The sequence below is a fragment of the Mus pahari genome, chromosome 23, assembly GCF_900095145.1.
Source record: "Mus pahari chromosome 23, PAHARI_EIJ_v1.1, whole genome shotgun sequence".
NCBI lineage: Eukaryota > Metazoa > Chordata > Mammalia > Rodentia > Muridae > Mus > Mus pahari.
The window spans coordinates 26039937-26056232 of NC_034612.1; the positions used below are offsets into that span (position 1 = coordinate 26039937).

At 51.8% G+C, this 16296-nt stretch overlaps 1 protein-coding gene across 3 annotated transcripts in view; it reads left to right on the forward strand.

Annotated features, from left to right (window-relative positions):
• The window catches only part of Srrm3 (serine/arginine repetitive matrix 3), a 69472-nt gene extending 56086 nt beyond the window's left edge, over positions 1–13386 (forward strand). For 2 of the 3 annotated variants that reach the window (XM_029533868.1, XM_029533869.1), the window contains exons 12-15: positions 7068–7414; positions 7721–7945; positions 8056–8193; positions 11668–13386. In XM_029533868.1, coding sequence (XP_029389728.1) covers positions 7068–7414; positions 7721–7945; positions 8056–8193; positions 11668–11896 — 939 coding nt within the window. In that variant the 3' untranslated portion in view covers positions 11897–13386. Of the gene's footprint in view, positions 1–7067; positions 7415–7720; positions 7946–8055; positions 8194–8638; positions 8718–11667 lie in introns of all 3 variants that reach the window. The other variant, XM_029533870.1, reaches the window with a different exon arrangement.
• Positions 13387–16296: the final 2910 nt, after the last annotated feature.

Sequence of the window (16296 nt, forward strand, 5' to 3'; positions counted from 1 at the left end):
CTCCCTCCCTCCCTCCCTCCCTCCACTTTGTTTTAAGTTGATTGTTTTTCTCTTTCCTCTCTTTCTTTCTTTAACTAATTTTTCACTTACCCTTTCTCCAAACTGAGCCACCGGAACTGTCCCCCTGGGCTGTGGTTTGGTACCCGGTCACTCCCCATCCCTAGCCCTGACGACTTTGCAGGCTCCTCCTCTCCTCCTTCCCATCTCTCCTATCTCTGCTTCTTCCTTTCCACCTCTTGATCCTCTCCCCGTGCCTCCCTTCGCTCTCCCTCATTCTCATTGTTGGCTGGATGCACTTGTATGTGGTCTAACATTCAGTCTTCATGTCTGTTCCTGTTCTGTGTGCTTGCCGTGGGGCTGCTTTGATTGCTACTGTCTGGGGTGGTTGCAGAACCCCTAACCTTTATCCTTGCCAGCTTCTAGCTAGGGGCTTTGGTCTCATGTGCTGCAGCCCCCCAGGGCCCACCTAGACAGTAAGCCATAGAGGAATGGAATGTGAGAACCTTGAGGGTCAAGTTCAAAGTTGAGTCCCATTGCATCCTTTGGGGCTGACTATACCAGGCTGAATGAACTCTAAACTTAGACCAAGTCCTTTTATGGTAGCATGTAGATCTCGGAGGTACAAGCTTCCGGGTTCTGGGATACTAGCAGGCATTAGTACCACAGAGAGCCATAGCTCTGTAACTTACATGTGATGACAGAGTCATTTCAGAGGGTCTGGTGTGGGCCATGGATAGCCACTAGACCTTAAGAACCTACTTGGCCAAGGCTCTGGGGTGATTTTCAGAATGGTATAAAATCTTAGCTTACCCCCAGAACAGAGGCTCCTCCAAGTCCCCAGTGTCCTTTCTTCTGCTGAATTTCTGAAATTGAGAATTCAGTGGTATTCCTTGTTGCAGAATGATTCAAAAGAGGCAATCATTAATAGCCAGAGTGACTCGAAGCAGAAGGAGCATTTATATCACATGAAACTTGTGATGGCGACTCCAGAGCTCAACTAGCTGTGTAGAAAATGGCAGTCAGAAATGGGTCCTTAGGGTGCCACCATCCCCTCCTTCCATCAGCTTCTGGTCCTGCCTGAAAATAATCACAGAAGTTTGAGCTCCTGGTAGCCACTGTGAGGTCTTCAGCTTTGGAAAAGGAAGGGTTAGCTACTTCTCCCGTGTGTGTCCCGGTGATCCGCATGCCAGCTCACTTCTCAGAACACTCTAGCTCTCTTGAATGGTGCTTGCTGGGCCGGAGATGACATTGTTGCTCTTCACAAGGGGGATGAGGGCTGGGAGTCTGAAAGGGAGAGGTGTCTCATCCTGAGGAGGACGTGGAGCGCCCCCCCCCCAAGTCTTCCTGGTCCTCAGCATGGGGAGACAGTGGGAGAGAGGCAAGCCTGCGCAGTCCTGGGGTGTGGAGAGGACACAAAGGCAAGTCACTCCAGGTCTTCCTTGCCTCTGTCCCCTGCCCCCTCTGCTTCCACTGTCTCCTTTCTCTGGCCTTGTTTATTGCCCTTGGTCCTCACATTTTTCTTATACAAGGGGGAAAAGATGTCACTAGCTGAGCTGAGAGAGTAACAGTGTATTAAGCATTTGCTTTGCAAGCAAGAGGACCTGAGCTCAAGCCCCAGAACCCACATTAGAAAGCCAAAGATGGTGGCTTGTGCTTCTAATCCTAGGTCTCAGAAAGCAAAGGCAAAAAGATGCCTGGGGCACGCTGGTTAGCCAGCCTGGCTTAATTGACTAATCCTGGGTCCTCAAAATAGCTCAGTTGTTAAAGGTGCTTGCCACAAGGCCCAGGGGCCTCAATTCAATTCCTGGAACTCACAAAGTAAAAAGAGTAAAACAGGCTCCTCAAGTTGTCCTCTGCGCGTGCGCGCGCGCGCGCACACACACACACACACACACACACACACACATACACATACATACACACACACATACACACACATACACACCCATACACACCCACACACACACCCACACACACACACATACACACACACATACACACATACACATACACACACATACACATACACACCCATACACATACACACACATACACACCCATACACACACACACACATACACACACATACACACACATACACACACATACACATACACACACACATACACACACATACACATACATACACACACATACACACACATACACACATATACATACACACATGCACACACACACACACACACAACTAAATAAATAAGTGTAATTTACAATATATAGCTGCTAAAAACTAAAATTTAAAAAGAATGGCACCCTGGAGAAAGACACCCAAGACTGACAGCTGGCCTCCCCATACACACACATATACATACACCTGCACACACACAGGAACATATACACAAAAGAGAGAAGGAAGGAAGGGAGGGAGGGAGGAAGAAATTCCATAAGTCCTGGATCTCACTCAACCCCTAGGAAGGAGGAGGAGGCCCAGCCAAGTCGAGAATGCAGTGCAGCCTCCAGCAGGTCATGGTGACCTTTTCGAGGCAGCTTCTAGAGGGATGAGTGGGCCTCCCTTCCCCAGGGACTCCCTGACAGCACCTTCCCATCTTCTGCCATCCTGGGCTGCAGGGGATCCTCTCCATCCAACCCCAGGCCTTCATCCCTGCTCTGATCCTTTTAGGCTGGGGCCAGCATACAGGCCGGTCCCTTTGTGGGCCAACCCAACCAAGACTCTGCTCATCCCCATTTTATCAGCGGGGAGGCAGGGCCACCTCGTATGAGACATAGCATAAGTTCTCACAATCAACTTAAATCCCCTCAAGGGCTTCTTCTTGGGCTTGGGCTTGGGCAAGGTCAGTAGGCTCAAAAGGAATCACAGGAAAGTGGCGAGGAGCTGTGACTTCAAGACCTATGTAGGAAGGTAGGAAGCCACCTATCTTGGCTTGGACCTCAATAGCTGGGGACAGAAGCATATTAGGGGTATTCGGCCACACAGTCCAGATCCTTTCTGTTCCTATTATTCTACACCACCTCCAAGCCAAGGGATGTCAAGATGTATTTGCATGGGACCTGGGATCATTAGCTCAGCTGCCAGGGTTTGCCTAGGACGCAGGAAGCATTGGGTTATAAGCCAACCAACTCATAAATCAGGCGTGATGGCTCATGTCTGTAATCCTGGTGCTCATGGAGGTGGAGACAGGAAGAATAGAAGTCCAGTGTCTGGCAAGATGTGCCCATCAATGCAATGGGCACACAAAACAACTATTATGGGGGTAAAGCAACCACCTTTTTAGTTTAAAAAAAAAAAAAAAACGTAAAATGTTCAAGGTCAGCTTTGGTTATATAGTGAGTCCTAACTGAGCTCCACGGAACCCTGTTAAAAGTGACAAGGAGAAGGAAGCTAAGACTGTGGCTCACTGGTAGAACGACTTGCTTAGCATCTGGTGAGGCCCTGGGTTCAGACTGTAGTACTGACAGGGGGAAGAGGTGGGAGGGGCTTCCTGCTTGTCTTTGGCAGGGAACATCATGGACTTGATCTTCCTCCCTGACCCTGTAAATTGCCTTGAGTCAGGTCTCTATAGCTCTGATTCTGATCTGGTCCCGGTCCCAGTATGCAGTCCTTCACCACTGGCCTTGCTGCCTCCCCTGACCACAGTAGCCTTAAAGGAGGGGACCACGGTGACTCGGGGCTGTGAGTTACGAGTTACCATGCATTTGTTCCTCAGGCTCTTTTACCTGGTATCTCTGTTTAGTTGCCAAGCCGACCACCCTGGGCACAGGATGCACTGGAAGAACCTAGAGACATCATTCTCATTTGCCCCCTAGAAGGAAATTCATTGAGAGAACCCTGGTACAGACCAGGGACTGAAAGATGTTATTTGGCTGTTGGGGTCGGGGGAGAAAGCTGAGGGTTCTTCTGGAGATGCCTTTGAAGAATGAAAGTATCCTTGCAGAACCAGCCTCAAGCTGGGCACAGTCTAATCTGGGCACATAATGCAGACACAGGAATTTTCTAGAGTTCAAGGTTATCTTTGGTTACATGGAGAATCCGAGGCCAGCCTTGGCTACGTGAGACCCTGTCTGAATTTTTTAGAAGGGGGCCAGAGATGTAGCTCAGTCAGTAGAGCATGCATGTGTGAAGTCCCGGGTTTGAGCCACAGCACTGCCTAAAAATCCCTGCAATTGCCAACCCTCGGGTGGTAGAGGCAGAAGAATCAGAAGTTCAACTAGATCAAGAATTGGGAGTTCCAGGCCAGCCTCAGCTACAAGAGATCTTGTCTAAAATGAAACAAAAATCATCCTCCAGTTCCCAAAGCCTAGGCTGATCAGGGAATGAAGATTGCTTACTGGGACAGGTGACAGCCAGCTCATACCCAGAGGGCCACCTCTGCCTGCCTCTGCTTTGGGAGAAAGATCCGCTCTCCTGGGAGAAGTCTTCATGGCTCATTGACTCCCACAGCGTATTCCCCAGCTACTGTTAGTGTTCGTTGATTTCTTCAGCCAATCACAAGCCAGGCACTGCACATTCCATCAGTGAGGCCCACATCCTGGCTCTGGCTCTTTGTGGGGCTCTATGGAGCCCTGAAGGGAAGTCAGGGCCCATTATCCATCCCCTCTGCCAGAAACATCCAAGGTCAGGTCAAGGAAATCAAGCTTCCTTCTCAGCGATAGCAAGATACTCCGAACTCAGCTCAGACTCCCTTCTGGCGCCTGGAACTCCCTGATTGGCCCTTAGTTAAGCAAATTCTTCCTTCCTCGGCCTATAGCATTAAGGATTCAGTGTCCTGTTTTATGCTAAAAATTGGGATTATGCCCAACAACGGCGGCACACGCCTGTAATCCCAGCATTCAGGAGTCTGAGGCAAAAGGACTTCAAGTTCATTGCTATATATAGTAAGACCGTGTCTAAAAACAAAGTAAGCTGGGCATAGTGATGGGCTTTGTAATCCCAGCCCTTCAGAGGTGACATCTGTAGGATCCTGAGTCCAAGGTCATCTTGGGTTGCATATTGAATTCTAGATTCCGGGCCAGCTTCTAGATCTTGAGATCCTGTCAAGCCAAAGAAAAGAGCTGGGTGGTCTTGGTGGTGGCTGGGGCCGCCCAGGCCTTGAGGCTCAGCTTTCAGAAAGCAGGGGCAAGTGGGTCTCTTGAGTTCAAAGCCAGCCTGGTCTACAGAGCAAATTCCAGGATAGCCGGGACTACAGGGACTACACGGAGAAACCCTGTCCCAAAAAAAGAAAGAAAGAAAGAAAGAAAGAAAGAAAGAAAGAAAGAAAGAAAGAAAGAAAGAAAGAAAGAAAGAAAGAAAGAAAAAAGGAAAGAAACAAAGAAAAAGAAAGAATAAAAGAATACGCACTGGCATGATTGTGCATGCCTTTAGTCCCAGCCCTGGGAAGCAGAAGCCAATGTATCTAAAGCTTAGCCATTGTTACATAGTGAAACTCTGTCTCAAACATGCAAACCTGAGGTTACAGACAGCGCGTCTCGCTGGGTAAGGATTGTGGAAGAGTCAGGGACAGACTTGTAAATGGAATAGTGGCAAGAATAGTAAGTACCATCTGATTTTGCAAGGTTGGGCCCCAGAGTCAGGAGGGTCCTTCTGTAAAGGGAGGGGTGGAGAGGCTGGGGAGGGCACAATCAGAGAATCCTCAACTGGAAGAGACATGGGGAAGTAAAAGCCAAGCCCTCGTGGTGCGGATGGAGAAACTGAGGCCTAGACTGGGGATACTGACTTGTCCAGGGCTCCGTGGTGCTGAGGCAGTAGGCAGGCTCCATTCCTAGTTCCCAGCCAGGACCTTGGATGGTGTCAGGTTCCCTTTCTGGTCCTAACTCACTCTTGAAAAAGAAATAAATTAACAGCCCTTTTCAGATGTCAGCCAAGGGCACCGGCTGACGCCCAATGCCCAAGGACCTGGACACTTGCTGGTCCTGCTAGAGGTTAATCGGCCTCCTCTCGGGCCTAGAGGGGGTGGTTGCGTTTTTCTCTCTCTCTCTCTATCTCTCTTGCATTTTTGTGACTCTAATGATGAACTTATGCTACCACGCTTTTCCCTTCTCTTACACAACTTACCTACTAAAGGAGGAAGTGCCACTTTATTGGTAAGTGGACGTTAACCAAGAGGGACTTAAAAAAAATCAGAACGTTAAAAAAATAAAAGAAAAAGAAAAAGAAAAGAAAGAAATGAAATGAAAAAAAAAAGAAAAAGAAAAAGAAAAGAGAGAAACAGAAAGACAGTCGGTCAGCTACTGAACACCCCTGAGCTCTCGGCAGGGTCGCCAAAACAAAGCCAATTAGTAACCGAAAGAAAATAATAACAAGTCAGGTTCCCCAGCAGATCATTTTGATTTGGGTATATAATGACATTTGTGGTATTTTTGTTTCTGTTACTATTATTATTATTATTTTGGTTTTCTTTTTTATTTCTGTTTTGACTCCTTTTCTTCGGTTGAATTTTGAGTTCAGTTATCTTGCCCCCTCCCCCATCTGTGTGCCGTGTGACAACCCCCCCCCATGCCCTTTACCCTGGTGGGGGGAGCCTGGCCCTGGTGGGCTGGCCCTGGCTTGACCTACCAGTGTCGTACCTCTCTCTTCTCTCTACTGGGGGGAAGTCGTCTGTTCCCCATGCGGGGACAATGCCAACCCCTCTGGTGCCCCATCCTGGAGCCCCCCTCCCCTGCAGCCTCCATTCCCACCGCTCCGTCCCTCTTGTGTTATGCATGCCGAGAACCTTGCATGGTCTGCTATGTTGAGGCCAGAAGGTGAACACTCAGGAGAGGTAGAGGCAGGGCAGGCGCGGGAACCGTGTGTGCGATGCTCCGGGGCTGCAGCCCGCGGCCTAGGCCCGGTGAAAGCCCTCTTTCCTTTTCTCCCCCCACCCCACTGCCCTCTCACGTCCCCCCCCCCCTTCGATCCCTCCTCTTTTTCTCTCCAACCTCTCCATCCGGCTTGCACCCTCCCCGCCTCTCTTCTGCTTCTTCCCGGCCCTCCCGCGTCCATCCCATGCATCTGCCACCCTCTCTGCTCCGGTCCCCTCTGCATCCCTCCCGGCCCCTCTCGCCCCCCCCCTCCGCCCCTCCGTGCCCTTCTCTGCCTCTCTCCCCGTCAGAAGCCCAGCTCGCCCCGGGCCTGCGACAAGGCGGCCGCCGCGCCCACGCCTCCCGCGCGTGGGAAGGACAGCCAGAGTCCCCGCTCCGCGCCGTCGTCGCAGGGCCGCGGGGGCCGCGCGGCGGGAGGGACAGCCAGGCGCCGGCGTCGGCGACGGAGGAGGAGACGATCCCGGTCCTCGGCCAACGCGCCCCGCCGCAGGGGGCGACGGCGTACAAAGCCCGCGCCGCCTCGGGGCTCCTCACGCTCGCTCAGCGGGGCACACTCCAGCAGCGACTCCGGCGGCGGCGCCCCGGGTCCCGGGCCCGAGCCCTGCTCCGAGCGAGGTCACGGCGGACACGGGAAACGGTGAGCCGACGTCCTACCTACACTACACAAGAGCAACCCTTCACTGGTCACCCCCAAACAGTGACCTCATTGGTCACCCCACATACAGCCCCCACCTCATCATTCCACGTGCAGCCCCGTCATTCCATCACTTCCAATGAAGTCCCCCTCCCTTGTTAGTAATCCCACAGGGAATCCCCAATTTGTCCTTTGACGCTCCATTTCCTCTGGGGTGGGCTCATGGATCTCTACTGCCACCCACACAACCTATGTCTCCCTGCCCTGTAGCCCACACCACTGAGCACTTCCCCTCGCTCTCTCCTCTAGGGCAAAGGAGCGCCCCCCGCGCGCACGGCCGGCTAGCACCTCGCCATCGCCAGGCACGCGCGGCCGACGGGGCGGCCCAGAGGGCAACAGCTCATCGCGCAGCCCCGGTCCCCATCCGGGCTCCTGGAGCTCCAGCCGCTCGCCCTCCAAATCTCACTCGCGCTCCCCAGACAAAAGGACCCGCAGCCCCAGCCTCTCACCGTCGCCCAAGAAACCTCTTGGCAGGTAAGTGTCCCAATCGGAGTAGTGTGGTGGTGGGGGGGGGGGGCGGATGGCATAGAGCCCGGACTTAGGACCCAGATGGTGGGGATCCCTCACCATGATGGATCCCACAGGGACAAGGACAGCGAAGGCCGTGCGAGGCACGCTGAGGCTGAGGCCGCCCGCACCCGGCGTCGCTCCCGCAGCTATTCGCCCATCCGAAAGCGGCGCCGGGATTCGCCCAGTTTCATGGAGCCCAGACGCATCACCAGGTACAAAGGGGGACTCGGGATGAGAAGAGACTAGGGCTACTCACTCTAATTGGTAGCTAGGGATGTCAGGAAGTCAAGGCTCACAGGCCTGGGGGCCTTCTAGAATGTTCTGATTCTAATACTGAGGAAAGAGGAGGGTTTTGTCCAGGGGGAGGTGGGGGAAGAACTAAAGGAGAGATGGGTTGGGCGAAGAGAAACTAGTGGACCCAGGGGTCATCGAAGAGTTGGGGAGAGACGAGGGTGCCAGAGCATCAGAGACCGAAGTGACAACCTTGGGAGGGACGAGGTGCCATGGATCCGAGCTGGTCTGTACATGGGTCGGGGTGACCCGCCACAGGCATAGAGTTCAGCTCTGGAAGATTCCATTCATCCATCTGGAGCCCCTCCTTCCCTCCCCGTGTCTATCACACCCTCAATGATACGAACTTTTCTCCTTCATCTCAAGGAACCTCCTGCTGCGTGGCCTGTGGCCAGCCTGGGGGCCGTGTGGACCGGGCTCCACAGGCAACCCAAGTGATACTCATGTGAGCTAGTCTGGTGGTGATCAGCTCTCCATCTGCGTCTCCCTTTTCTCACTAACCTCCCGACCCCCCGGGGAACTGGCGGAGGGGGCAGAGCATACTAGTATCTGGGGCAGCTGTCTGAGGAACCCCAGACCGAGGTGACAGAGGAATAGAGGGGTCTGAGTCTGCAGATGAAATCACCCAAAAGCTGGGACTGGTGGCTCAGGCCTCTCATCCCATCTACTAGGTAGGATGGGGAGGAAGGGAGTGGTGATTCAAGGTGAGCCTGAGAACCTTAACAACACCTTGCTTCAAAATAAAAAGATTGATAGAATGAGGGGCTGGGGCGTGGCTCAGTGGTAGAGCCCCTGCCTACAATCACATGGTCAGTAACTGAGGACCTAGATAGAGCATCTGCCTAGTATATGTGAGGCCCTAGATTCAATCCTTACTGCCAACAAATCAAAATTTACCCTGAAGCCCGGGATTAGGCCAGTCTGACTAGATCGCCATTGGCGGAGTTCTGAGCCCAGCTTTGCCCTGTTGAGGAACCTGAGGGAGACTGAATGTACCTCTCTGGCCCTCAGTGGCCAGATGTGTCCACTCTTCTCAAATTAAATGTCCTTAGTCCAGCGGTTCTCAACCTTCCCGATGCTGCACTGCTTTAATACCGTTCCTCATGTTGCGGTGACCTCCCCCCACCATAAATATTATTTTCGTTCCTCTCTCATAACTACTATTTTTGCTACTGCTACAAGTCATAATGTAAATGTCTGAGATGAGGTCCCAAAGGGGTCGTGCCCCACACAGGTCGAGAACCATCCCATTCGTTCTTGATAGACTGTGTCTCCAAGAAGCTGCCATCTACTCAGAGCTAAAGGCCAGGCCACCACGCTAGCGACAGCATCCCAGATACATTCAGTTCTACACTAAGGGTCTCAAGATGGGCAGAATTTCACATCTTCCAGTTGGGCACCCACCTCAGCCCCTCTGCCCCAGGCTGCCTTTTCTTCCTCCTACTAACGCACAGCTGGTTTTCTTCCTCAGAATTAACCCGTGTGGCGGGGCATTAGAGCCCCCTTAACCACTTTCTTTCCTTTCTCTGGATCATAGCCACCTGCCTTCAAACTAACTGCGGGCCAGTGGGAGGTAGCTGAGTGAAGGGTTGGGATGGAGATGGGAGGTGGGGACAAGTTGGAGCAGAGACAGCAGTGGCCAGGTGTCTCCTCCTTGTTCCCTTTGAGTGACAGTAAAAGTCTACATCTTCTCAGCCTAGACTGCAGAGTTCCAAGACAGCCAGGGCTACAGAGAAACCTTGGAAATCTTGTCTGGAATATTATAGATAGATAGATAGATAGATAGATAGATAGATAGATAGATAGATAGATCTCCAAAGTTCAAAGCCAGCCTGGTCTACAGAGTGAGTTCCAGGACAGCCAAGGCTACACAGAGAAACCCTGTCTTAAATAAAACAGACCAAACAAAACAAAAGCAAAAAAATAAAAATAAAAATCTAAATATTCTATTCAGAGAAGGGATGGGGGAGGCAGAGAAATGGGACTTGGCCATAGTCGTTAATACTTGCAAGCAAAGAGGCAATTGTTGAGCTTCATTCAAAAGGCTGTGTCTCACTTATGAGACTGTGTGGAGAGCATGCATAGAACCCAGCGTTCCACAGGCGGGCTGACACAGCATCCTCATCACAGACTGATGACATAAACCTGCAGTCCCAACACTTAGGAAATTAAAGGCAGAAGGATAGGAAGCTCAAGGATATCATCTGCTACACAGTAGGTTCGAGGCTAACCTAGGATACATGAAACTCTGTCTCAAGAAAGAAATTAGTTCCGTTCATGCTGGGCGTAATGGCCACACATCTGTGACCCCAGAACTCAGAAGCTGAGGCAAAAAAGACTGAACATTACAGGCTAGTCTGAGCTTCATAATGATGTTGTTTAAAAGGAAGGAAGGAAGGAAGGAAGGAAGGAAGGAAGGAAGGAAGGAAGGAAGGAAGGAAGGAAGGAAGGAAGGAGAAAAGAGAAGGAAAAAAAAGTGTAGTGGCGAGCCGGGCGTGGTGGCGCACGCCTTTAATCCCAGCACTCGGGAGGCAGAGGCAGGCGGATTTCTGAGTTCGAGACCAGCCTGGTCTACAGAGTGAGTTCCAGGACAGCCAGGGCTACACAGAGAAACCCTGTCTCGAAAAACCAAAAAAAAAAAGTGTAGTGGCACACGTCTGTGATTATAGCACTCAGGAGGTAGAGAATCAGGAGTTTGGAACCAGCCTTGGCTACACAGTGAGTTTGAAGCCAGCCCGAGCTATATCAAACCCTTCCTTAGAAAATAAAAATGAAATGAAATTTTGGGTTAGAGAGATGGCTCCAAGGTTAAGAGCATTGACTGCCATTCCAGAGGATCCAAGTTCAAGTCCCAGGACACCCATCGAAGTTCCATGTTGATCAGCTCCAGGGGATCCAACAACCTCCTGCCTCCATGGCCCCTGCACGTGCGCACATACCCCTCCCCACCACATAATTAAGAATAAAAACAATTAAAAGGAAGAGGAAGTTTCATTCACGAAGTTCAGGGCGGACCTCGGCTGGACTAGACCGCTCCTCCTCGGATTTGTGAGGTACTTTCCTCTCTCCCCAGCATGACACGCGGAGAGATGGAAACACACGTACACAATAAACTTCATTTATTCAGAAAATGTTTAACACACACTCAGATCATCGATAAAGAATTTGGGCTTTTGCCATATAGGCAGACAAGAAAAAAACAAAACAATCGATATGAATTTGGCAAAAGACGCAGAAATTTGGAATTGGGGTTGTCCCAGAGGTAAAGATTCAGAGGAAACTAAGGCAGGAAGCCCTGGCCACTGCTGGGTGGGGGCTGAGGCCCGAGTGAGGGCCACGGATGGGCAGAGCTGGTGGCTCTGGGTGGACTAGGATCTTCTTTTTCTCTCCTACAGTGCCCGCAAGCGTCCCATCCCCTACTACCGGCCCAGCCCCTCCTCTTCTTCCAGCTGCTTGAGCACCGACTACTCAAGCCGGAGCCACAGCAGGAGCCCCAGCCCTGGCCACAGCCATGGAAGCTACAGCAGCCGCAGTCACAGGACTCGCAGCCGCTCCTGCAGCGCCTCCAGGAGCCGCAGTCCCAGCTACCACAGCCGGAGCAGCTCTGAGAGTGGGGGCTTCTAAGCCCAGACGGACCCATCTAGGGTTGGAAGGCCCTGGAACAAGGAGAGGCTGGGGCCCTGAGACCTGGGAAAGAGGGGTCTGTACCCCCCCACACACTGCTACAGAGGTCCCGGGGTGGGGGTGGGGCAGCACGTGGGCAAGTGGGACTACAGAAGAGCGTCTTCTAGGGTGGGTGACCCACCCACGAGGAGGAATCAAATTGTCCTGCCCCTGAGGTGTGCCCATCCCCACGCCCTGCCCACCCACCATGCCCAGGGAACAAAGAGCCTTTGCGAACACAGGGATCAGAGCACCACGCCCCTCTTCTGCTTGAGGCCAGCTTACCAGCCTGGGGCCCATTGCCTGTGTATGGCACAAGAGTCCACCGTTGGCTGTCACCTCACCTGAGCTCAGTGGACCCCCCCCTCCTGCACAGCTTGGAAGGTGCCAAGCCTGGGACCTTCCCCTCCTTTTTCTCTATCTCCCACGGGGTGGAGCTAAAAAAAAATGGCAAAGCGAGCCAGATCTAAGAGAGAAGGAAGGCCACCTATCTCCTGGTGTACTGCCAGGCAGAATGAGAAATTCACACTTGGCCCATCTCTCTCCCTCGCCCTCCCATGAAGGCCACGCCCTCCAGGCCTTCATCAGCACAAGATGTGGCATATACCACATCTGTATCTAACCCGGAAGTCCAAGGTAGGAGGTCAGAGGCTGAGGCCCTAGCTCAGTTGGTAGAGTGCTGGCCTAGCATGCGTGAAGTCCTGGGTTCCATCCCAAACAGAGCATAAATCCGAGCATGCTAGTGCACGCCTGTAATCCCAGCACCCTGGAGGTCGAGGCAGGAGGACCGGAAGTTCAAGGTCATCTTAGGCTACATAGTGAGTTCGAATCCAACCTGGGGATACAGGAGAACCTGTCTCAAAAGTGAGAGACGGGGAATTCAGGCCAGAAGATAAGAAAAAAAAAAAAAAACACGGGTAGAAAGCAGCGGAATTTTTTTTTTTTTTTTTTTAGCATGGGCCCAAACAAGGCAGTCAGATGACCAAACAGGTCAAGGGCTACTGGGAGACAGGTACAGGCTGCTGCCCTCTGCGTTATGGGCCAAATGATAGCTCACGGTCACAAGCTAACTTACACGCGGTGCACTTCGGAGCCTGCCCAAGGGAGGCCTCCTTCCCAGGCTTTGATGGGGCAGGTTTGGTCAAGGCTTTCAGAACTGGGGTGGTAGGTTCCAGCCAAAGCCCTTGGAACACGACGGGGGTGAGGTGGTCCCCCCTCCAGCCCTCTTCTGCGGCACCCAGCCCCGCCCACCCCCCTGCTGGGGCCCTCAGGGATCTCAAAGTCTTCCTTGGCCCGATAGGGCAGATGCCCTGGGCTCTGGTGTGTGGGGGGGGAGGAGTCTGGGGTCTGAACCGGGTTCCCACCTTCTCTCAGTTTCCCCTTCCCTCTTCCTCCGCAGTGCGGGAAAACATTTGGACTGTAATAAAAAAAAAACACACTAGGTGCCCGGGTGACAGGCTGCGACTGAGTCTTTGACTGCGCGCATCAGGGAGCAAGGAGGACTGGGGTCTCTCCCTATAAGGACTGAGTGGGGCTCTCATTCCTCCCGAGGGGCCCAGTGAGGAGAGGTGGGGTGGCTTCAAGGAACCAAGTCCCAACATGTCCGACCACTTTTGAGCCCGGTCCGTGGCAGCCTCTGAGGTTCAAGTGGAAAGAAAAATGGGATCAAGAAAATGTCCTTCCAGCCTGGAGGGTTCGTGGGCTATTTGTTAAAATTATTGTGTGTGACACACACCTTTAACCTCGACACTCTGGAGGTAGAGGCAGGCAGATCTCTGCGAGTTCAAGGCTAGCCTGGACTACAGAGCAAATTCCAGAAGAGCCAGGGCTACACAGAACTCGGTCTCACACCCGGCCCCAATTATTGTGTGTACATATGCAAAATGTGTGAGGATGCATGTGCCACCGCACGTGCGTGGAGATCAGAGGGACAACTGTGTGGGGTCAGCTCTCTCCTGCCACATTTGTATGAGATCCAACTCTGACCATCAGGCTTGTGCGGTAAGTACCTTTATCAGCCACATCATTCTGTGGCTAGTGGGGGGACAGTGGGGTGTGTGGTGTGTGTATGGGGTGTGAAGTATGTATGTACATTGTGTGGCCATGTTTGTTTTGTTTATTTGAAACAGCATCTCCCAGGGCTGGAGAGATGGCTCAGTGGTTAAGAGCACTGACTGCTCTTCCAGAGGTCTTGAGTTCAATTCCCTGCAACCACATGGTGGCTCACAATCATCTGTAATGGGATGGTAGACCAGGCTAGACTAGAACTCTCTATAATAATCCTCCTGCCTCAGTCTCCTGATTACTGAGATTTCAGTCACAGGCCACCATGCCCTCCTGTTCTGTGTCCTGGTGTCTGCTCCCCTTTTTGTTTCAAAGCAGTGGGTTTTAACCTCTGTGTGTGTATGTGTGTGTGTGTGTGTGTGTGTGTGTGTAGTGTGTGTGTGGTGTGTATATGTATTTTATGTGTGTAGTGTGTGTATGTACTTGTATATGATGTGTGTGGTATGTGTAGTATATGTGTGGTGTGTGTGGAGTGTATACTGTGTGGTTCATGTACTTTGTGTGTAGTATAGCGTATGGTGGGGGCGGGGTATGTGTGAGGGGGTAGTGTGTGTGTGATGTGTGTATAGGACAAAGGCCAACATTTAATGTTTTTCCTCTATTTAAGCTTTTCTACCCTAATCTGAGGCAGGGTCTCCCACTGACCCTGGAGCTCACCAGTAGGCTGGACTGACTGACTGGCCGTGGCATCACACACACACACACACACACACACATAGCACTACGGGTTATGTCTACCACATCCGTGGCTTTTATGTGGGTCCTGGTGGAGATCCGAACTCAGGTCCTTATGCTTGCTCAGCTAGCCCACTCCCCTAGACTGGAACCGGTTGAGTCAAGCATTTCTTGGAACTGTGGTAGAAGTGAAGAGCCGACCTCTCAGCAGAGCAGGCCCTGCGCGCACACCCTGAAGCGCTTCAAGGCCCCCTAATCATGAACGTTGGTCCAGATGGGCATGGTGGTGCAGAAAGCCCGCTCTCTGAAAGCAGAGACAGGAGGTGCTGGAGGCCAATTTGGGGTTTACATAGCAAGGCTATCTTTTAACATGAATTACAGCTGGGTGGTGACGGCACATGCCTTTAATCCCAGCACTGAAGTGGGAGAAGAAAGCAGATCTTTGTGAACTGGAGGCCAGCCTGGCTGACTTAGGGTCCTACTGCTATGAACAGACACTATGACCAAGGCAACTCTCAAAATGAGAACATTTAATTGGGGCTGGCTTACAGGTCAGAGGTTCAGTCCATTGTCATCAAGGCGGGAACATGGCAGCATCCAGGCAGGCATGGTGCAGGAGGAGCTGAGAGTTCTACATCTTCATCTGAAGGCTGCTAGCAGAATACTGGCTTCCAGGCAGCTAGGGTGAGGGCCTTATTTCCCACACCCACAGTGACACACCTACTCCAACAAGGCTACACCTATGCCAACAGGGCCACTCCTTCCAATCGTGCCACTCCCTGGGCCGAGGTTGTACAAACTGTCCATCACAATGGTCTATATAGGGAGTTTCAGGACAGCCGGGGGCTACACAGAGAGGCTCTGTCCCAAAACCAAAAGAATCACACACACACACACACACACACACACACACACACACACACACACACACGCACGCACACTCACATGCACACGCACGCACACTCACACACATGCACACACACGCACACTCACACACATGCACACTCACACACATGCACACTCACACACACACACACACACACACGGGCTGCTCTCTTACTATTTTCTTTTTCTCTCTTTCATTCATTTTTCTTATCCCATGCCCTGTGTGGGGGTGTTGGGCTGCATATTTATATGTGGACCACATGCTTTGTGCCCACGGAGTTCAGATCTCCTGAAACTGGCATCATGATGGTTGTGAGCCACCGTGTAGTGCTGGGAATTAAACCCCAGTGGTCTGTGAAAGCAATAAGTGGTCAATAAACCACTGAGCCATCTCTCCAATCGCTAGTTTGTGTTTTTAAATTTTACTTGTATGTGGATGGTGTGGGACATAACGCAATGTACACATGGACGCCAGAGGGCGAACTTTGTGGTTAGTTCTCTCCTTCCTCCCCTACATGGGTTTCCAGCAGCAAACTCAAGTTACCAAGCTTATTTTGGCAAATGCCTCCAGTTACTGAGCCATCTCAGCCTACCACTATTATTATTATTAATTATTAGTATTAGTATTATTATTGAAAGCACAGAGACCTTCATCCTGTCAGATTCCCAAGTCAAAGAGCCACAGGGAAAAGGAAATGCCTCCCCAAGACGGTACACTGTTATTTCCAAAATGTACC